This window comes from Mus caroli, chromosome 17, assembly GCF_900094665.2.
Source record: "Mus caroli chromosome 17, CAROLI_EIJ_v1.1, whole genome shotgun sequence".
Classification (NCBI taxonomy): domain Eukaryota; kingdom Metazoa; phylum Chordata; class Mammalia; order Rodentia; family Muridae; genus Mus; species Mus caroli.
This window is the reverse complement of record NC_034586.1, coordinates 16,003,073-16,021,754: the sequence shown is the minus strand read 5'-3', so window position 1 is coordinate 16,021,754 and position 18,682 is coordinate 16,003,073. Positions and strand designations below refer to the sequence as shown.

General features: G+C 33.8%; 1 protein-coding gene across 1 annotated transcript in view; it reads left to right on the top strand.

Annotated features, from left to right (window-relative positions):
* LOC110283778 (vomeronasal type-2 receptor 116-like) overlaps nucleotides 1-17,580 on the top strand; it is a 25,881-nt gene extending 8,301 nt beyond the window's left edge. The window contains exons 2-6 of the mRNA XM_021149261.1: nucleotides 4,168-4,462; nucleotides 4,842-5,633; nucleotides 6,366-6,581; nucleotides 8,682-8,805; nucleotides 16,652-17,580. Coding sequence (XP_021004920.1) covers nucleotides 4,168-4,462; nucleotides 4,842-5,633; nucleotides 6,366-6,581; nucleotides 8,682-8,805; nucleotides 16,652-17,580 — 2,356 coding nt within the window. The remainder of the gene's footprint in view (nucleotides 1-4,167; nucleotides 4,463-4,841; nucleotides 5,634-6,365; nucleotides 6,582-8,681; nucleotides 8,806-16,651) is intronic.
* The last annotated feature ends 1,102 nt before the right edge of the window (nucleotides 17,581-18,682 follow it).

The window sequence follows — 18,682 nt, the reverse complement described above, 5'->3', positions numbered from 1 at the left end:
TCTCTCTCTCTCTCTCTCTCTTTCTTTCTTTCTTTCTTTCTTTCTTTCTTTCTTTCTTTCTTTCTTTCTTTCTTTTCCTAGCTTTGTTTCATCATTTCAACGCTGTGCTGTGCTCCCCTTCCTCAAATTTGAAATGGTAATGTATATTCTGAGTCAATATATATTATAACTATGGGATCTGCTCTTTTATTTTGATTTTACTGGAAATTAGTTGATGAGAGAATGCAGGATTCTCAGAAGAGAATCTGAACTTTAGATTTTAAATAAATTTGAGGATATTTTAATTATGGGATGTTTTGAAGACAGATTCAATTCATTTTTCATTATGTTATGCCTACAAGCTAAGAATGCCAAGGAAAGGAAGGTAATGGTTTTAACAGGAATGCCTCCCATATTCTATTCTTTTTTAAATTTTTTGCATATAATGTGTTGTACTATTATGAGGTATGACCTTGTTTGAGTAAGGTGTAGACTTTCTAGAGTAAGTGTGTCACAGTCGGGGTAGGCTTATATGTCTAAGAAGCTTAAGTCTTGATAGTATGTCTTAGTTTCCACTTTTGCTGCATGTAGATTAAGATGCAAAAATATAAAATGGAATTTCTGCCTGCATAGTGCTGTACTTTCCACCATGACCATACTAAACTAAAGCACTGAAATGGGAAGTAATTCTTAGTTAAATGTTTTCCTGTATGAGAGTTGCTGTGGTTATTGTGTCTTCTCTCAGTAATAAAGCACTAATAAGGACAGCCTGTCAGCTTGTGCTTAGTTTGCCTGGATACCTCCATTCTCCATGCTAGTGCTTTGATTTATGTGAGCCTTCACATGTCATTGTGTATAGTTATAAATACTATGAAATCATAAATATATTCTCCCTAAATTATTGAGGAATTATTGTACTCTTGAGATTAATCCCAAAAACTGATTCTAAGACCAAGACTTTATAGAATATTTCAGTGCTTCTGAACTAAGTTCTATAAGCTATTTGGGGAAGAAAACATCACACAATGGAAACTTAATGAAGCCTGTTTATGAACAACACCCTGATACTGAAATGAAATATATTTGTATGTAATATATTTGGGGCATTTTAGAGAAAAACTGTAGTTTTCTTTTCACATAAGTTATTAATATACAATTGAAAAGAAGTCTCAGAGAGTATACTATTCCAAGTAAAAATCATGACTGGAGGTAATATTTCCCAAAGCAATGTGAGAGCATGCCTGTAATGCATGATCATATGGAGTAAGTTCTAAGCTGGTCTTTTATCCACCAGCAAATTCTGATTGCCATAATGAGAAAAATAATATCAGAGTTATGTTAACAGTGACCCATATGAAATGTATTTAACTGGGAATATTATTTAATAAATATACTGTTTAAAAATCTTATTGGTTGGATAATAAAAAAATGTGGATTTTCATAATTAAACATCCTAGAAGACCAAGATCAAGATACCATAAGATTTCTATTTTTGGGAGAAGGTTGATTCAAGATATGTAGACTGATCATTTTTGTATATAATAATAAATAATAAATAAAGTATGCTTTGAGGAACTATAATTAGTGAGAAGTAATATAAAATGAGCATAAGCCATTGATTATCTGTCCAGGAAAATTTTCCCTGTGCCCATATGTTCAAGGCTTTTCCCCACTTTATCTTATATTACTTTTAGTGTATCTGGCTTTATGTGGATGTCCTTGATCCACTTGGATTTGACCTTTGAAAAAGGAAATGATAGTGAATTGATTTGCATTCTTCTACATGCTGACCACCAGTTGAACCAGCACCATTTGTTGAAAATGCTGTCTTTTTTCCACTGGATGGTTTTAGGTTCTTTGTCAAAGATCAAGTGACTGTATTATGTGAGTTCATTTCTGGGTTGTTAATTCTATTTCATTGATCTACATGCCTATCTCTATACCAGTACCAGACAGATTTTATCACTGCTGCTCTATAATACTGCTTGAAGTCAGGGGTGTTGAATCTCCCAGAAATTATTTTAGTGTTGAGAATAATTTTGGCTATCCTTGGTATTTTTTTTTTGTTATTCCAAATGAATATGCAAATTTCTCTTAATGTATGAAGAATTGAGTTGGTTTAACTGGTGGTCAGCATATAGAAGAATGCAAATTGATCCATTATCATTTCCTTTTACAAAGCTCAAATCCAAGTGGATCAAGAACCTCCACATAAAGCCAGATGAGGATTGTATTGAGTTGGTAGATTGCTTTTGACAAGATGGCCATTTTTACTATATTAATCCTGACAATCCATGAGCATGGGAGGTCTTTCTATTTTCTAGATCTTCTTCGATTTCTCTCTTCAGAGATTGAAGTTCTTGAACATACCCATCTTTCACTTGCTTGGTTAGAGTCACATCAAGGTATTTTATATTATTTTGAATATTGTGAAAGGTGTTGTTTCCCTAATATCTTTCTCAGCCTGTTTATCCGTTGAGTAGAAGAAGGCTACTTATTTGTTTGAGTCAATTTTTATATCCAGCCACTTTGCTGAACTTGTTTTCAGGTTTAGTAATTCTCTGGTGTTATTTTGGGGGTCACTTAAGTATAGTCTTGCCACAGACTCTCTGGGTCCTGTGCCTGCATAAAACGGTTCTCTAGAGAAGATGGGCAAAGATTAGGACGTGACAGACAGACAAACACACAAGAGAGGTGTTGAATCTGAATGTAATCTTCTGGTTGAGCTTAGACTAATTATATTACAGCGAATATCATAAATTGTAAAACATAACAGATATGGTACATTGAAGTTTCCCAGGTGCAAAGGGAGTGACTGCAAAGTTTACGTTAGGGATCAGCATCCCTCCAGATGTAAGAGGAGTGACTACAAAAGGGCTATGTTTATCTTAGAGATTAGCACCTGTTGGGGTCTGGCTGAGTTTCACACTTTAGAGTTAATTGGGCTAGAGGGGTTTTTAACTCTTGCCTGGCCTCAGGAATAAAGTAGTGTCAAGGACTTAGGCCTTGTTAATACTTATCTATGTCTGGAGAATTCCCATTTATCAGTATAGTAACTTAATTTGCTGTTGGCACAGAATATAGTCTGTAATAAGAATTTCTATCTCAGTGAGAATTCCAGTCTCTTTCTGTAGATAGCTGATTTAATGACTAGTACTTAATTGGTTATTGAATAGGTTAAATTCCTTGTTACTATCTGGAATCTAAGAACACTGGGAAAAGGCTTTAGCTAATGTTAGAATACAATCTTAAAGGGCATTTACTATAGGGTAATGCTTAATAGAGTGCGCGTGAGTCTATACATTAAACTAATGCGGTGGGAATTTGATAATTATGGGTTCAGGAGAAAATGCCAAACCTCCAGGAGAAGAATTACCATGGAACTCTGATCCTCAAGAACAGCTTCCAGGCTTTATGCCTGCCAAACTCATCCAAAGACTGGAGGGTAGACTTTCGTCAGACCTCCAGGAGAAGAGTTTTAGGAATTCATTTCTCATGAGCAGCTTTTTGGCATTACTGCCTACACAAGCCTACTCCACCGGAGTTCTCTGGCATAGTCTCATATCATCTGCAAATAGTGTTATTTTGAATTTTTTCTTTCAAATTTGTATCCCTTTGACCTCTTTTTGTTGCCTAATTGATCTGTCTAGGATGTCAAGTACTATATTGAATAGGTAGGGAGAGCACAGGATGCCTTGTCTACTCTTTGATTTTTGTGAGATTGCTTCAAGTTTCTCTCCATTTAGTTTAATGTTGGCTACTGGTTTGCTGTATATTACTTTCACTATGTTTAAGTATCGTCCTCCATTTCCTGATCTTTCTAAGATCATGAAGGGGTGTTGAATTATGTCAAATGCTTTTTCAGCATCTAATGAAATGATCACATTCCTCCATTGTTGGTGGCATCAATGGGAGGAGGTGTCATTGATCCTATGAATCAGTGAAGGGGAATTCCAGGTTGTGGAAGCAGGAGTGGATGGGTGTGTGGATGGTGGAGAACCCTCATAGAAGTAAGGTAAGGCATGGTGGGATGAGGGTTTCTTGGTGGGGGAAATCAAGAAAGGGGATAACATTTCAAATTAAAAAAAAAAAAGAAAATAGCCAATAAAAGATAAGAATACAAGCTTACTATACTCAACATGTGGTCCATGCTGTATTTTTCTTGTGTGTATTTTGCCATTTATACAGGTATAATTTTAAGAACTACCAATATATTCTGGCTTTGGTATTTGCTATTGAGGAGATCAATGGGAATCCTAATCTTTTACCTAATATATCTCTTGGATTTGATTTCTACAATGTCAGATTCACTGAGAAGGAAACTCTCATGAATGCCTGTTTTTGGCTCACATCTCAAGGGCAGAAAAAGATTTTACCAAATTACAATTGTGCCAAAAGAAAATTTACTGCTGCCCTCACAGGAACATCATGGACAACATCTGCCCAAAATGGAACATTACTTCAACTCTTTAAATTTCCTCAGGTAAAAAGATTTGGAGTGTGAGAACTGGAAATCACATCCCTTGTTGATAATACAGGTGTTTTTAAAACTACAAGAGGGGTATTCAAATTGTTCAACATCAAAGCAAGTACTCAAACACTTGGATATCAATCCAAGTTTCTCTTGCATGCAAGAGAAAGAATGAAGATATAATAAATAAATAAATAAATAAATAAATAAATAAATAAATAAATAGGTAGACCCTTGAAACTAACAGGTTTGGCAGGAATTTCTGTACAATTATATAAATGGCATTTTCCTATAAATTTTCGATAAAACTAACTTTGTTTTCTGTTGTCATTTGTTGTTAAGGAATGGAATTTTGTTCAATGTTAATATTCTTCCTCTTTTTTTGGTTCAGCTTTCTTTTGGACCTTATGATCCCATCCTGAATGACCGTGGTCAATATTCTTCGCTTTACCAGATGGCCCCCAAGTACACATTAATTCCACTTGGCATTGTATCTTTGATGGTTCATTTTAGGTGGTCCTGGGTTGGCCTCATACTCCCAGATGATCACAAAGGAAATATAATGTTATCTGAGTTCAGAGAAGATATGGATAGAAAAGGCATCTGCATAGCTTTTGTGAAAATGATCCCTGACACGTGGGCTTCATATATTAACAAATTTTGGGAAAATATGGATGAGACAAATGTCATAATTATTTATGGTGACATTGATTCTCTCACAGGTCTAATGAGAAATATTGGTGAAAGATTGTTGACAGGGAAAGTCTGGGTCATGAACATTGAACCTTATATTACTGACTATGCTGATTATTTCATGTTTGACTCATTCCATGGTAGCCTAATCTTTACTTACCATTATAGAGAAAGATTTGAGCTTACTAAGTTTATTCAAACAGTTAATCCTTACAAATACCCAGAAGACATTTACCTTCCTAAGTTATGGCATTTGTTCTTCAAGTGCTCATTTTCTGATATTGATTGTCAACTGTTGGCTGACTGTCACTCCAATGCTTCTCTGGATATGTTACCTAGTCATATAATGGACATGACTATCAGTGAAGAAAGCAACAATATCTATAATGCTGTGTATGCTGTGGCTCATAGTCTCCACCAGATGACTCTTCAACAAGAACAAATACAAGCACATGAAAATGATGAAATGATGGCCTTCTTCCCCTGGCAGGTAATAACCACTGTAGTATATTGTATTATCAGTACCCTGATGTATGCAATCTGCAATGAAAGCAAATTAGGTATCCTAAAATATATTCATCTTGTTCACTCATGGGAAATTTGTGTTTCTAAATTCATTTAGAAGTAAAAAAATTTCAAGTGTGTGTTGCTGATAAATGGAATGAAATATTACAGGAGGATATGTTATTAGTCAATACAAATGTCATGTCATCAAGAGCTAGATATGTGATATTCTCATTATAGTACATACAATAAAAATCAAAAATTTTTCTGTATATTTCTTACAACAGGAATAAATGATTAGAAATTTAAGCGAAACAATGAGAGTGGCTTTATAACTAAATAACTCCCTTTTATTACCCTTTAAACATCAGCACCTTCATTTAAGACTGTCGATCTTTGAAGATATTCTGAAAGCAAATGAGTCTGGCTAAGTTTCAAAAAAGTTAACATTTGCATGAGTCCAAAATCTTTCATCATTACATGAGTTTGCTTAAGGTGATAAATGTATTAGTTAGAAAGTATAAAGATAGTATCACTGTGGAGTGATTCTATCATTTTCTCTTGAAACTGCATTGTCATTCAAAGCAGAATGGTATCCCACACACTCAGCCATTCATTTATTTAACATTAATGGAAGCTTCATTAATTTGACTTTCATATCAAAATTCAATTCTGCTTCTTGGACACAGTGTAATATAAATTAATGAATTTCTTTTAGCTTAACATTTTCCTGAAAGACATTGATGAGAGAAACAATATGAATTCAGGTGGGAGACAGAAATTAAATGCAGAATATGACATTCTTAACCTGTGGAATTTACCAAAGGGTCTTGGACAAAAGGTGAAAATAGGATCCTTCTCAGCAAATGCCCCCAAGGGCCAACAGTTGTCCTTATCTGAGCATATGATACAATGGGCAGGAGGATTTTCAGAGGTGGGTTATATATTAAATCAATACTTTAAGCTTGTGTTAAAAATTAATTTCAGATGAAATAGCATTTGTTTTATGACTTAAGGTTCATCACACTTTGATTACTAGACTAAAATAGCACAATTGTAGTACTAGGGTATTATGTTTTTTGTTCCTTCATTCAGATTAGAGGAAGTATTTAGTGTGAAATAAGGCTTGCAGTAATCATTCATATGAATATTATTTAGTTTCCACTTGTCAAAAATTAGCAACACTGGAAGAGGAAATTTCCAGCTCTCAAATGTCTTATGGGTCAAAGTGTTTTAGAAATTTTCTCATTTGGGATTAATAACATGAAACAATATAAAATTTACTTTTTATTATATAATCAAATGACATTTTCAAATGTGACTTATGGTAAAAACCTGTATATTTTTGGTTATGGCTTCAGAAGTATGAAGGTCTTCCATTGACAGAGAATGGCAGCAAGGGTAGATTTGTCATGAAGAAAGGCTCAAAAACTAGAAAGATACTGTTACTATATATCCATATTTACAGTAAGAACAATGTTAAACCTAGACCTTAGTAGAGGATTAAAATGTTTCAGTTCCAACCACATTGAAATAATTACTCCAGCAATTCTGTATTTCCAAAAGTTTAACTTACTTCACAAATGTTGCCAGTAGTATGGAAATAGATACCCAAATAGTTTAGCCTTTATTGTATTTTAAATACCATAACTCTGTTAGTATCCCTTAACTGTCCATATATTCTCAGTAAGTTCATTGTCAATTTACTTAAAAATTCCATCCCATGAACAATTGTGCTAGCTTTTTCAGGCACTAGAAAAAGAGACCTATATGGCATGCACGTGGAGAATCTACTGGTTTGCCAATGTCCTATAAATAGAGAACTGAAATAACTTAAGAAGAAATTTGAGGGTGCAGTATATTTAGACATATATATATATATTCTCTGAATGAGAAAAAAACATGAATAATGCTGCATTCTTCTATCTTCTATACATTTGTTGTAACATCATCAGAATTTAAGTGCCCCTTTTTATATAAGCTAAATTTATCTATATATTTCTTCCTAGATATACACATAACTTTGTTTCTATGTCCAATCTAAATCCTATCAAATTTAAAGACAAGATTCACAATCATGATGGAAGTAAAGATGATAAATGTCAGAAAGTATAAAGATAGTATCACTCTGTAGTGAGTCCATGATTTTCCTTTTTTTTTTTTTAGCCTTCTTGAAACATTTTATATTTATTTGACAATTTAGTTCTCTTTTTAAATTATTAGATATTTTCTTTATTTACATTTCAAATGTTATCCTCTTTCCTAGTTTCCCCTCTGAAAATCCCCTATTCCCTTCCCCCTCCCCCTGCTCACCAACCCACACACTCCTGCTTCCTGGTCCTGGCATTCTCCTATACTGAGGCATAGAACCTTCACAGGACCAAGGGACGTTCCTCCCATTGATGACCGACTAGGCAATTCTCTGCTACATATGCAGCTAGAGCCATGAGTTCCACCATGTGTTTTCTTTGATTGGTGGTTTAGTCCCAGGGAGCTCTTGGTGTACTGGTTAGTTCATATTGTTGTTCCTCCTACGGGGCTTTTAGCTTCCCCTTCAGCTCCTTGGGTACTTTCTCTAGCTCCTTCATCAGGAACCCTGTGCTCCATCCACTGGATGACTGTGAGCATCCACTTCTGTATTTGCCAACCATTGGCAGTGCCTCTTAGGAGACAGCTATATCGGGCTCCTGTCAGCAAAATCTTGTTGGCATCTACAATAGTGTCTGGGTTTGGTGGTTGTTTATGGGATGGATCCCCAGGTGGGGCAGTCTATGGATGGTCATTCCTTCAGTTTCTATCCCCTATCACCTAAGTTTCTCAAACTTGTCCATACCTTATTATGTATACAAATTCACTAACATTGATAATTCTCAGATAAATCCTTAAGCACATTTGTTTCTCCAGGACATAATCTTTCTAAACAATCCTCTGTATTTATAAAAATACTCAGAAATTCATTGTATAACATTAAAGATTCTATTTATTATTTTCATAAAACCATAAGATTTAGAAAACATCACTTTTATTTTCTCAGATCCCTGAGGCTGTGTGCAGTAAGAGCTGTGAGCCTGGTTTCAGAAAAGTAACCCTGGAGGGCAAGGCCATCTGCTGCTACAATTGTACTCCTTGTGCAGACAATGAAATTTCTAATGAGACAGGTAAAAGCAGGTTTTAAAGAAATCTTTCCCATTTCTCCACAGGATTCCATAATAAACTAGGCAATGAAAATGGTCTGAATTCAATCAGAAATAAATATTTTCATTTCTTTTTTAGGAATTTAAATGTCATAATTCTTAGCGTCTCTTTGAAATGGACCATCATAGCCATAAAAATTTATACTTGATTTATTTCTGTGATTCACTGACAATATTTATTGTGGAAGAAAAAATATTTTCATTGTACTTCACAATATGTTTATATGATGGTGCCATTTAGCCCATATTGATAAGGTGCCAATATCGCTTTTCCAGCTGTTTCAATAAATTTAATACTCAGATCTTTTACATCTTCATAGCAGTGATTATCTCCAATTCATTTTCAAAATATAATTTCTCTCATTGTTTAGTTGTTTAATAACTTTGTACAATGTGTTTTGATTATATCCACTCCTTGTTTTAGTTAGGGTTTTACTGCTATTAACAGAATACATAACTACAGAAATTTTGAAAAAGGCAATATTTAATTGTGGCTAGCTAGCAGGTTCAGAGATTTAGTCTATTATCATCAAGGTGTGAGCACAGCAGTAGCCAGTCAGGCATGGTGTAGGAAGAGCTGAGAGTTCTACATTTTGTTCTGAAGGTAAACTGAAGAAAATAGCCTTCAGGACATCTAGGACCAGGGTATTAAAGCCCATGCCACAGTGATACACCTACTCCAACAAGACCACACCTCTTATACTGCAACTCCTTGGCCCAAGCATATACAAATCATCACATTCCACTCCCTGACCTGCACAGGGTTATTCAAACCCTATGTTCTATGGAGCCATGCCTAGCCACACCATAATAATAAATATATTCTGTCTTTGACTTGCAAATTCCCCCAGGTCTATATCATTCTCAACAATGTTAAAAGTCCAAAGTTCAAAGTCTCTTCTGAGATTCATTCAGTCACTTAACTGCTATCCCCAAAGTAAGACAGGAAATCAGCTGGGCAAACTCAAACTCTTCATCTTTACATCTGATGACAAATAGACTTTAGTTCATCAACTCCATTTTCATCTTTGATCTCCTGGGCAGATACCACTCTCTGTGAGCAGCTTTCCTCAGCAAGTATCCCACAGCTCTGACATCTTTCACATCTTAGGGTCTCCAAGACAATTTCAACTTCATCGCTTCTTATTACGGTGTCTGAAATGCACACATGATCTTCTCAGCTCCTCTAAAAGGCTTATGTCACTTCTCTAGCTCTGTCCTCTGTAGCCCTCTAGACTCTTGTTGACTTCACTCCACTGTGACTGCTATTCTGGGAGATCATCTCATGGTACTGGCAATGCCAATATACTATGGCCTTCTGCTGCAACTAGGCTTCACCAATAGCCTTTTTGCATGGTCTCATGCCTCAGCATCTTTGCATGACCTCTTAATCCTGGGTTATCAACTGCAGCTGAAGTTAAACCTTCACCAACAGCCTTCTAAGGTCTCTCACAATGCCAAGCCATAGCTGCTCTCCCCATCAGACCTTAAAAGCCAGTACCATCAGATTTCTTACACATTACTAAGTTCAGTTCTTACACGTTACTAATTTCAGTTCTAGCTGTAGGTGCAACCTTGGTTATCTCTAGAATACATCTTTGTGCTCCTTGAAAACTCCTCCCAGATTGCACCACAGTGATGCTAGTCTCTTCTTAATAATTGCTAATTTCTTAGCTACAGCTAACCAGCATCAATTGTTTCCGTACTCCCTTCTATTCTTGAATCTAAAACTAGCACTACAAAGTCATACTGCTGAGTTCTGCTGTTTGCTGTGACTGAAACTTTGTCCCTTTACTCTATTATATTATCACCAACTTCCTGTTTTCCAACTTCTTCTTGGCCTAAACTTGGCTATCCTGGAACTTGCTCTATAGATTTTTCTTGAATGCAGAGATCTACATGCCTATCTCCTAAGTGCTATGAATAAGCTGTGATCCTCCAAGCCTGGACTTCAACTTCTCTCTACTTACAAATTGCTCTTTACTAGGCTGCACTTGAACTCAGAGATCTGCTTGCCTCTCTCTCCTGGGATTAAAGGTGAGTACCACTATGCCTGAACCTAAACTTAGCTGGGGGCTGAGGAAGAATCTTCCCTCAAAGCCCTACTCCCTTAATTGCTTTATTTCCTTGAACATATGATTCAGCTGCATTTTACTTTCTGGTGCCCCTTCTAATAATTGAACAATATGTTTTGTATTTTTTTTCTTTTTCAGCTTTCTCCTTTTCATTAAAACACTCTTCATAATAGTGAACCACACAACAGAAATTATACAAAACTGCTTTTGAGACTTAATTTTTTTCAAAGCAATTAATCTAAATTTGCCTTCCAGACAGCTGGAATCAATGTTTTAAAGCCTATTCCCAGAGTGACACACCTATTCCAATAAGGCCATACCTCTTAATAATTTCACTGCATGAGCCAAGCATATACAAACCACCACACCATTCTCAATCATACCAGATCTATTCCCTTCTTTCCTAACTAGTCAAGATTTTGTAATTAACCCAGTAAATAATTTCTGTGATATTCTTCTACATCTGTGTATGTAGATCTCATTTGTGTTTATCAACCAATATGTGAGGCATGATAAAAACTGACTCTCCTACCAAGAGCTACCAATTGTCAATATCTTATTTTCTGGGGGTGCGTTTTTTATGCCTACCTCCACTCTTTATATGTGAGTTTGGTCTGGCTTATGTATGCAGCCTATAAATTTATAGGTCAAACTGCCCAATATGTTCAGAAAAATCTAATTTCTAGTAGTTATTTGCACAGTACAGGGATAGCTAACTCCTTGAATTCTCTTGGATAAAATTTTAACACGACATTTTATTTTGTTATTGGGCAATTCAGGAAAGATTAGTATTTGAGATCCTTTGCAGGGTGATGCGATACAAGAGGTAAGATTTGAGATTTTAAAAGGTTCTCTATTTTCTCTGAATTCTGCTTTCAAATAAGGATACAAGAATTTATCAAGTGCTCAAGTGTCATCTCTGTCTGTTTATTGATATGTCAGAAATGGACTAACAATGTAAACTTATAAGCCAACACCCTAGTTAAATAATTTTTATTAGTTCTTGTCTGTTCACAGGTATAGAACAATAACTAAGACAGATTAACAATACAATCACTTAATTTTTTTGAAAATTTTATTTAGAACACATCTAGCTGAGTATACCCAAGTGGCAATTGATAATTATTGCATTTCACACACATTTTCATTTGTATTAGTTAAATATCTTTCTACAATTTCTGTTGCTATATGAGAAAATTATGGATTTGAATTTAAAATATAATAGATTAATTTGTATGACTATTTGAAATATGAGAGTAACATATTGCTAGGATCTGGAGAGTGAGCTTTTGTTCTCATTAAGAACACCAGGTGGGGCTGGAGAGATGGCTCAGCATTTAAGAGCACTGACTGCTCTTCCTAAGGTCCTGAGTTCAAATCCCAGTAACCACATGGTGGCTCACTACCATCATAAACATAAATAAAGAATTAAAAAAAAAACACACAAGGCATCTATAGGATGGAACACAGGGCTCCTAATGAAGGAGCTAGAGAAATACCCAAGGAGCTAAAGGGGTCTGCCACCCTATAGGAGGAACAATGATATGAAGTAACCAGTACCCTGCCAGAGCTCGTGTCTCTAGTTGCATATGTAGCAGAGGATGGCCTAGTTGGCCATCAATGGGAGGAGAGGCTCTTGGTATTGCAAAGATCATATGCCTCAGTACAGGGAAATGCCAGGGCCAGGAAGCAGGAGTGGGTGGGTTGGGGAGCAGGGTGGAGGGAGAATATAGGGGGCTATGGGGATAGCATTTGAAATGTAAATTAAGGAAATATCTAATAATAAAAAAAGAAAAGAAAACAACACAAGTTTGTATGAGAGAAAGACTATTATATGGCACTTTGCATATAACTCTTGTAACTAATGATCCACTTCCCATATTACTGCATAAATTGATGAGGAGTTTGCTATCATGAGACAATACAATTAGGCCATTTTTTTATTGTTGATTTTAGGAATGAATATCTATCACATGAATTAAAGTTACAGATATACATGTACATACATGTATAATGTATGTGCTTTTATATGTACATAACTATGTATGCAGATGTCATATATTTTATTTAAATACATGTTCATATATGCACATATACAGAGAGAAGATAAATACACAGGTATATATATATATAGAGAGAGACAGAGAATAATAATAGTTACCACCATTAATTTGCAAACATATTTTATATCAGTTATTTAATAATTACATCATTGAAGCTCAAGTATGCATATTTTGAATAAGCTTAATTGTATTGCTCTGGAATCTTAAAATTTACAGTGAATTTTATTATTTTATGTTATAATTACATTATAAATTAAATAGAAATATTTTTAAAGAACAGATAAAGTCAATTAAATGAGAGTTTTTCAAGTTTTCCTGTTAATTTTAACTTGATAAAGAGTAATGCATTATGGGAATACACAGAATATGAACGGATTAACAGTCTAACATGATTTGAATGATTAGGTTGGCAACTATCATCCATACTCTTCTCTAATTCTTCTTAGTAGAAGGTTCTGATTTCATAATTTACATACATTTCATAGATTTCAAATCAACTAAATAAAAGTTGGTTCCCTCAAGGAGATAATTTTTGAAATAACTACTGCCGCCTTACTATATGTTGTGATTTTGGCTGCATTCAAGAGAGTAACATGTGTAGTATATAAAATTTGCTATTTAATTTCAGGTCAGTTATAGAATAGGTGAGAAACTATTAATAGTGCTTCCATAGAAGTCACAAAATCAATCTTTGAAACTTATTCACAATTTTTGAATGCATTAATACTTAGATTTTGTGGTATTTATTAGTCTTTTTTATGATAATACTGACATGACCATATGCTAGACATAAAATGGCAAAGTATGGCAAAGTACACAAATACAGATAGATATACACAAGGGAGGGGCTGGGGAGAGCATGATGTCCAAGAATGCATTTCAAGGACACTGACTAGGTTTCTTCTTGGTTTAAAACAATGGCTTTTATTTTTATGATATGCTTTATTTATAGTCTAAAGTCATATAATTTAAAAATTTTTAAATCACTTGGAGCTTCAAAGTATACTGATTATTTCTTTTCTATAGTAGCTCTAGTCACACAACACACATTTTTCATGGTTTTGTTTTGTTTTGTTTTGTTCTCCTTTTGTTTTTGAATTCTCTGTAGATAAACTCTAACAGAGGTAATGTATGTGGTTTCATAATCACCCTCAATGTCATATCGTTTATCTTCCCATCTTACTGAGTCACAGATTTGTAAACTTCAGGACTTTTTAATATCACTTGGCTGACATTAAAGATTTATATCCACAATAAAAACAAGAAAAATGTGTCAAAAATAGTCAAAGGCATGAAAGATATATCACATGTACATACTCATCTCTATATAATCTGTGAAAATTAATTTTCTGAAAATGTTAGGATACTAAAATTAAAGAATGTTATTTAATTTGTTTAAGTTGGATATCACTAAGCATTTTCCTTATTCTATCTTGCTAATATGAAACCATTCGCATGAATATAAGTTCATGTCCTAGCACTTGTAAGTAATATCAAATTCAATCTAATTTTCATAGAAGGCTGGAGATTGGAAATTTGCATTTGATTTTTCCAGCATAATTACTGTCTACTATAACTAAATATTTAAATTTCCTAAACATATTGGATTATATTACTGTTGTTTATCTCCATGCAGTAGAAAAAATATATGTAATTATAAAGTCAATTTACAGTGCATATACAACTTACAATGTATACAATCTGTAATGTAGAAACAAAGCAAGTCTAAGAGGTTTTTGGAATAACATATCTCCACTTTGAAGAATAGTTAATATACACAATTATCCTGTCTTCAACAAAGAAAAATATAATTCTTAGTATTTCTTTATCTATTAAAATTTCATCAAGTGTTGGATCAATTCAGAAAATTTTAAAATAGTATTTATTTACTTCTTTCAAAATCCTATAAATTGTATTTGATATTTCTGCCTTCAAAACATACCAGAACCACCTGTACATATCTACTTCCCTAACAGTTTGTTTTCACTCAAAAACAAAACAAAACAAAAACAAAACAAAACAAAACCTCTCAAATACAATTTAGCCAAATATACTTGAATGACAGACAAGCACTGTAGAAAGCTCTACTTTGTAGTGTTCACAATTTTACACGAGGTTGACCTATCTATACATAGCTCCTCAAATAATGGTGTTATTAATGTCAAGTTTCCTTTCATGATGATTATCCATCAAACCTGAGCTTGCAGTGATTGTGTACATGATGTTGCAACCATGAATTTATGTATATCACTGTATCTATCTATCTAACTATATATCTGTCTATCTATCTATCTATATATCTATCTATCTCACTATTTCTTTACAGTCTTTTGAGTTTTCTGATTTTTATGAAGTTTTCCACAGTCTCTCATTTCCATAAATGCCACCTTTTGATAATAGTACATTTTACAATCAAATTTTTAGCTCCCAAATCTTTAAAAATATGTGTGTATCTGTGATTGTGTTTGTGTTGCTTATTTATAAGTATATGCATACTTATAGTATATTTGTGTCTTTATGTATGTATATATATGTATTCATATCTTATACATGTGAAAAACTGAATTAGTCAATGTATGCTGCGTACACATAATCACAAACTGTCTCTCACCAATACCAAATTTGCCATGGATCCAGTTTATTAACTCTGCTGTAGAAATAAATGCTAAACACTGAAAATTTGAAAATATTGCTGATTGAAACTAGTGCAATGATATAATACAATTTTTAAGTTGAAATATTAATTTATTATTATTAATGAAGTAAAATTCAAGGTCTGGTGATCAATTCACATTTTAAGCAATATAAATATTTGGTATATTGATAATGTAATATAGAATCAGGGTACATATATTTTAGGTTAATCAAACAAATTAAAAATTTTCAAGGGCACAATAACATAAAAGAGTTCTCTAAAGTCTGTCAGCTCTTCCAGTAATTTTCTATTTGAAAATTAATACTTGGTCAAAATGATATGAAAACAGTTATAGGGTGTTTTTAAACATTTACTAATATAATGGGGTCTATTCACTAAATTCCAGCAGAGAATAAAGAGAATTTGAAAAGACAGAGAATATTAAAGAGAAAAGTAAATTTAGGACTGACATGTGAAAAAGCATGATCTGAAAACATTGCAAAAATACTCCCTGTTTTGTATGTGTAATTGATAAAGCATATGTAATTAGTGGGGTGATATATCAGGCCCAATGTCATTATCTGCAAGTTAACTCCATAAATTAGTTATTTCCAAAAGATATATAGCATTGTAATAAAAGGCAGAAAAAAATTGTAAGTCAAAGCAGAAAAATATTAGGCTAGTTCAAGACACTATAAACAAGATGAATTTTAACAGAAGCTACTAGAATTTGATGTCTATCTTAAGAAAGACATAATTAACTATAGAAATGTAAATTACTTATCTAAGTGAAAGTGTGTGTTGGTAGTAAAGAATGATTGGATGACAACCATAGATACTTAGAAATACATTAGAGACAAGGCATGCTTTATAATTTTTTAAGTATTTGCAACAGTGTTCTTAATAATTTTTCACTGTAAAACAAGGAAGGTGAAGTTTGTGATGGTCCTTCTACATAAAAATAACTCAGAAAAAAAAAAAGGAATCAATTCAGCCTGGGCTGATGATCTCATGATAATATATACCTTTCTGAACAGATGTGGACCAGTGTATAAAGTGTCCAGAGAGTCATTATGCAAGTATAGAGAAGAACCACTGCTTCCAGAAAGCTTTGAGCTTTCTGTCCTACAAAGACCCGTTGGGGGTGACACTAGCCAACATAGCTTTGTGCTTATCTGCACTTACAGCCTTTGTAATTGGAGTCTTTGTGAAATATAGAGACACTCCCATTGTGAAAGCCAATAATAGAGGTCTCAGTTACACTTTGCTCATCACAATCACCTTCTGCTTACTATGTTCTTTGAACTTCATTGGTCAACCCAATACAGCCTCCTGCATCCTTCAGCAGACCATATTTGGAGTTGCATTCACTGTGGCTCTAGCTACCGTGTTGGCCAAAGCTATTACTGTGGTCATTGCCTTCAAGGCCACCTTTCCAGGGAGAATGGTGAGGTGGTTAATGACCTCAAGAGCTCCAAACTATATAATTCCTATTTGTACCCTGATCCAACTTCTTCTTTGTGGAATATGGATGGCAANGTCTCCTCCATTCATTGACCAAGATGTTCATGCTGAACATGGACAAATCCTNCTTTTTTGCAACAAGGGATCATCTGTTGCCTTCCACTGTGTTCTGGGATACCTCTGCTCCTTGGCTCTTGGGGGTTACACCATGGCATTCCTATCTAGAAATCTGCCTGATACATTCAATGAATCCAAATTTCTGTCATTCAGCATGCTGGTGTTCTTCTGTGTCTGGGTCACCTTTCTTCCTGTCTACCATAGCACTAAAGGGAAGATCATGGTGGCTATGGAAGTCTTCTCTATCTTAGCTTCCAGTGCAGCCCTCCTTGGCTTCATATTTGCTCCTAAGTGTTACATTATCTTGTTGAGACCAGAGAAGAATTCATTTCATCATATCAGGGACAAAACACATTCTAGAAGGAATAAGTCTCTTAAAATATAATGGAAAAAATAAATTTATCTTCTATGTTAGCAACTTTTAAATTGTTTGAATTCATTCCCTATTCCATTGTAAACATATGCCATATAATCATAGTATGGATTCATTTACATCAAATTTTATTTCTTTAACTACTTATTCTACAGTGTTATAGTATGAGAGAAATTTCTATTTTCATTCATGAAAACCACATATGCTCTCTTGATCCTCAACTTCTCTGAGTCTATGAATTGGTGGCATCAAACCTGAACCATCTTGAAATTTTAATCTTTCATTGATATAAAATTTTCTTTATCCTGTTTTTCTTTTAATGTGCTTATTAACTATACTTTGCATATTATTTTCTCTGCCTAAAGTAGTAACATATTCAATATGAAACATCCATCCAAATAAAATGACTTAATGTCCTTTAATAAAGCATACTGAAATTCCATTGTTACATAGGCAATTTGTAATTTTATTTTACATTCAATTTTCAATACATTCAAAATGAATAAAATTATATTTATAATGATAACAAGACATTTAGTTAACTTTTAATGTTTTGTTTGACTTTATGTGGTTATATAAAAAACAATTGGTATCATTATTTAAATGTAATTATGTTTCAAAATAACATTCTAGTTTATTGCATCATATGTTACATATCAACTTTATATGTAGAATTATATAGCAATGTATTTTATTATTCAAAATGAAATGAGTCAATCCAGAATTATCATCTCATAGTGAACAATACTCATCCCATATTCATAATGTACCAAGTTTTATTATGTGTCCAGCATTTTGAAATCTTGATGACTATCCTCACTTGCAGAAGAGCTCTGAATCTGAGCATGAACTTTCATGTCTTATCAAAAATATGCCTCTCGATTCTTAAGTGTTGGTTTATAGGTTGATAAGAGAAAATTGTGTAAAGGATATCTCTACCTTGGTTTACCAAGGATGAGTAAACTTATTAATCTAGTCATGATTTTAACAGATAATCTCTTTTCTGTCATGGTTTATAAATGATGAGACTCTACTTAAGTACTCATTACCAAAAGGATGTTAGAGCACATATCCAAGGAGAGAAATTATATACTCTAATTTTTAGAAAAAATGT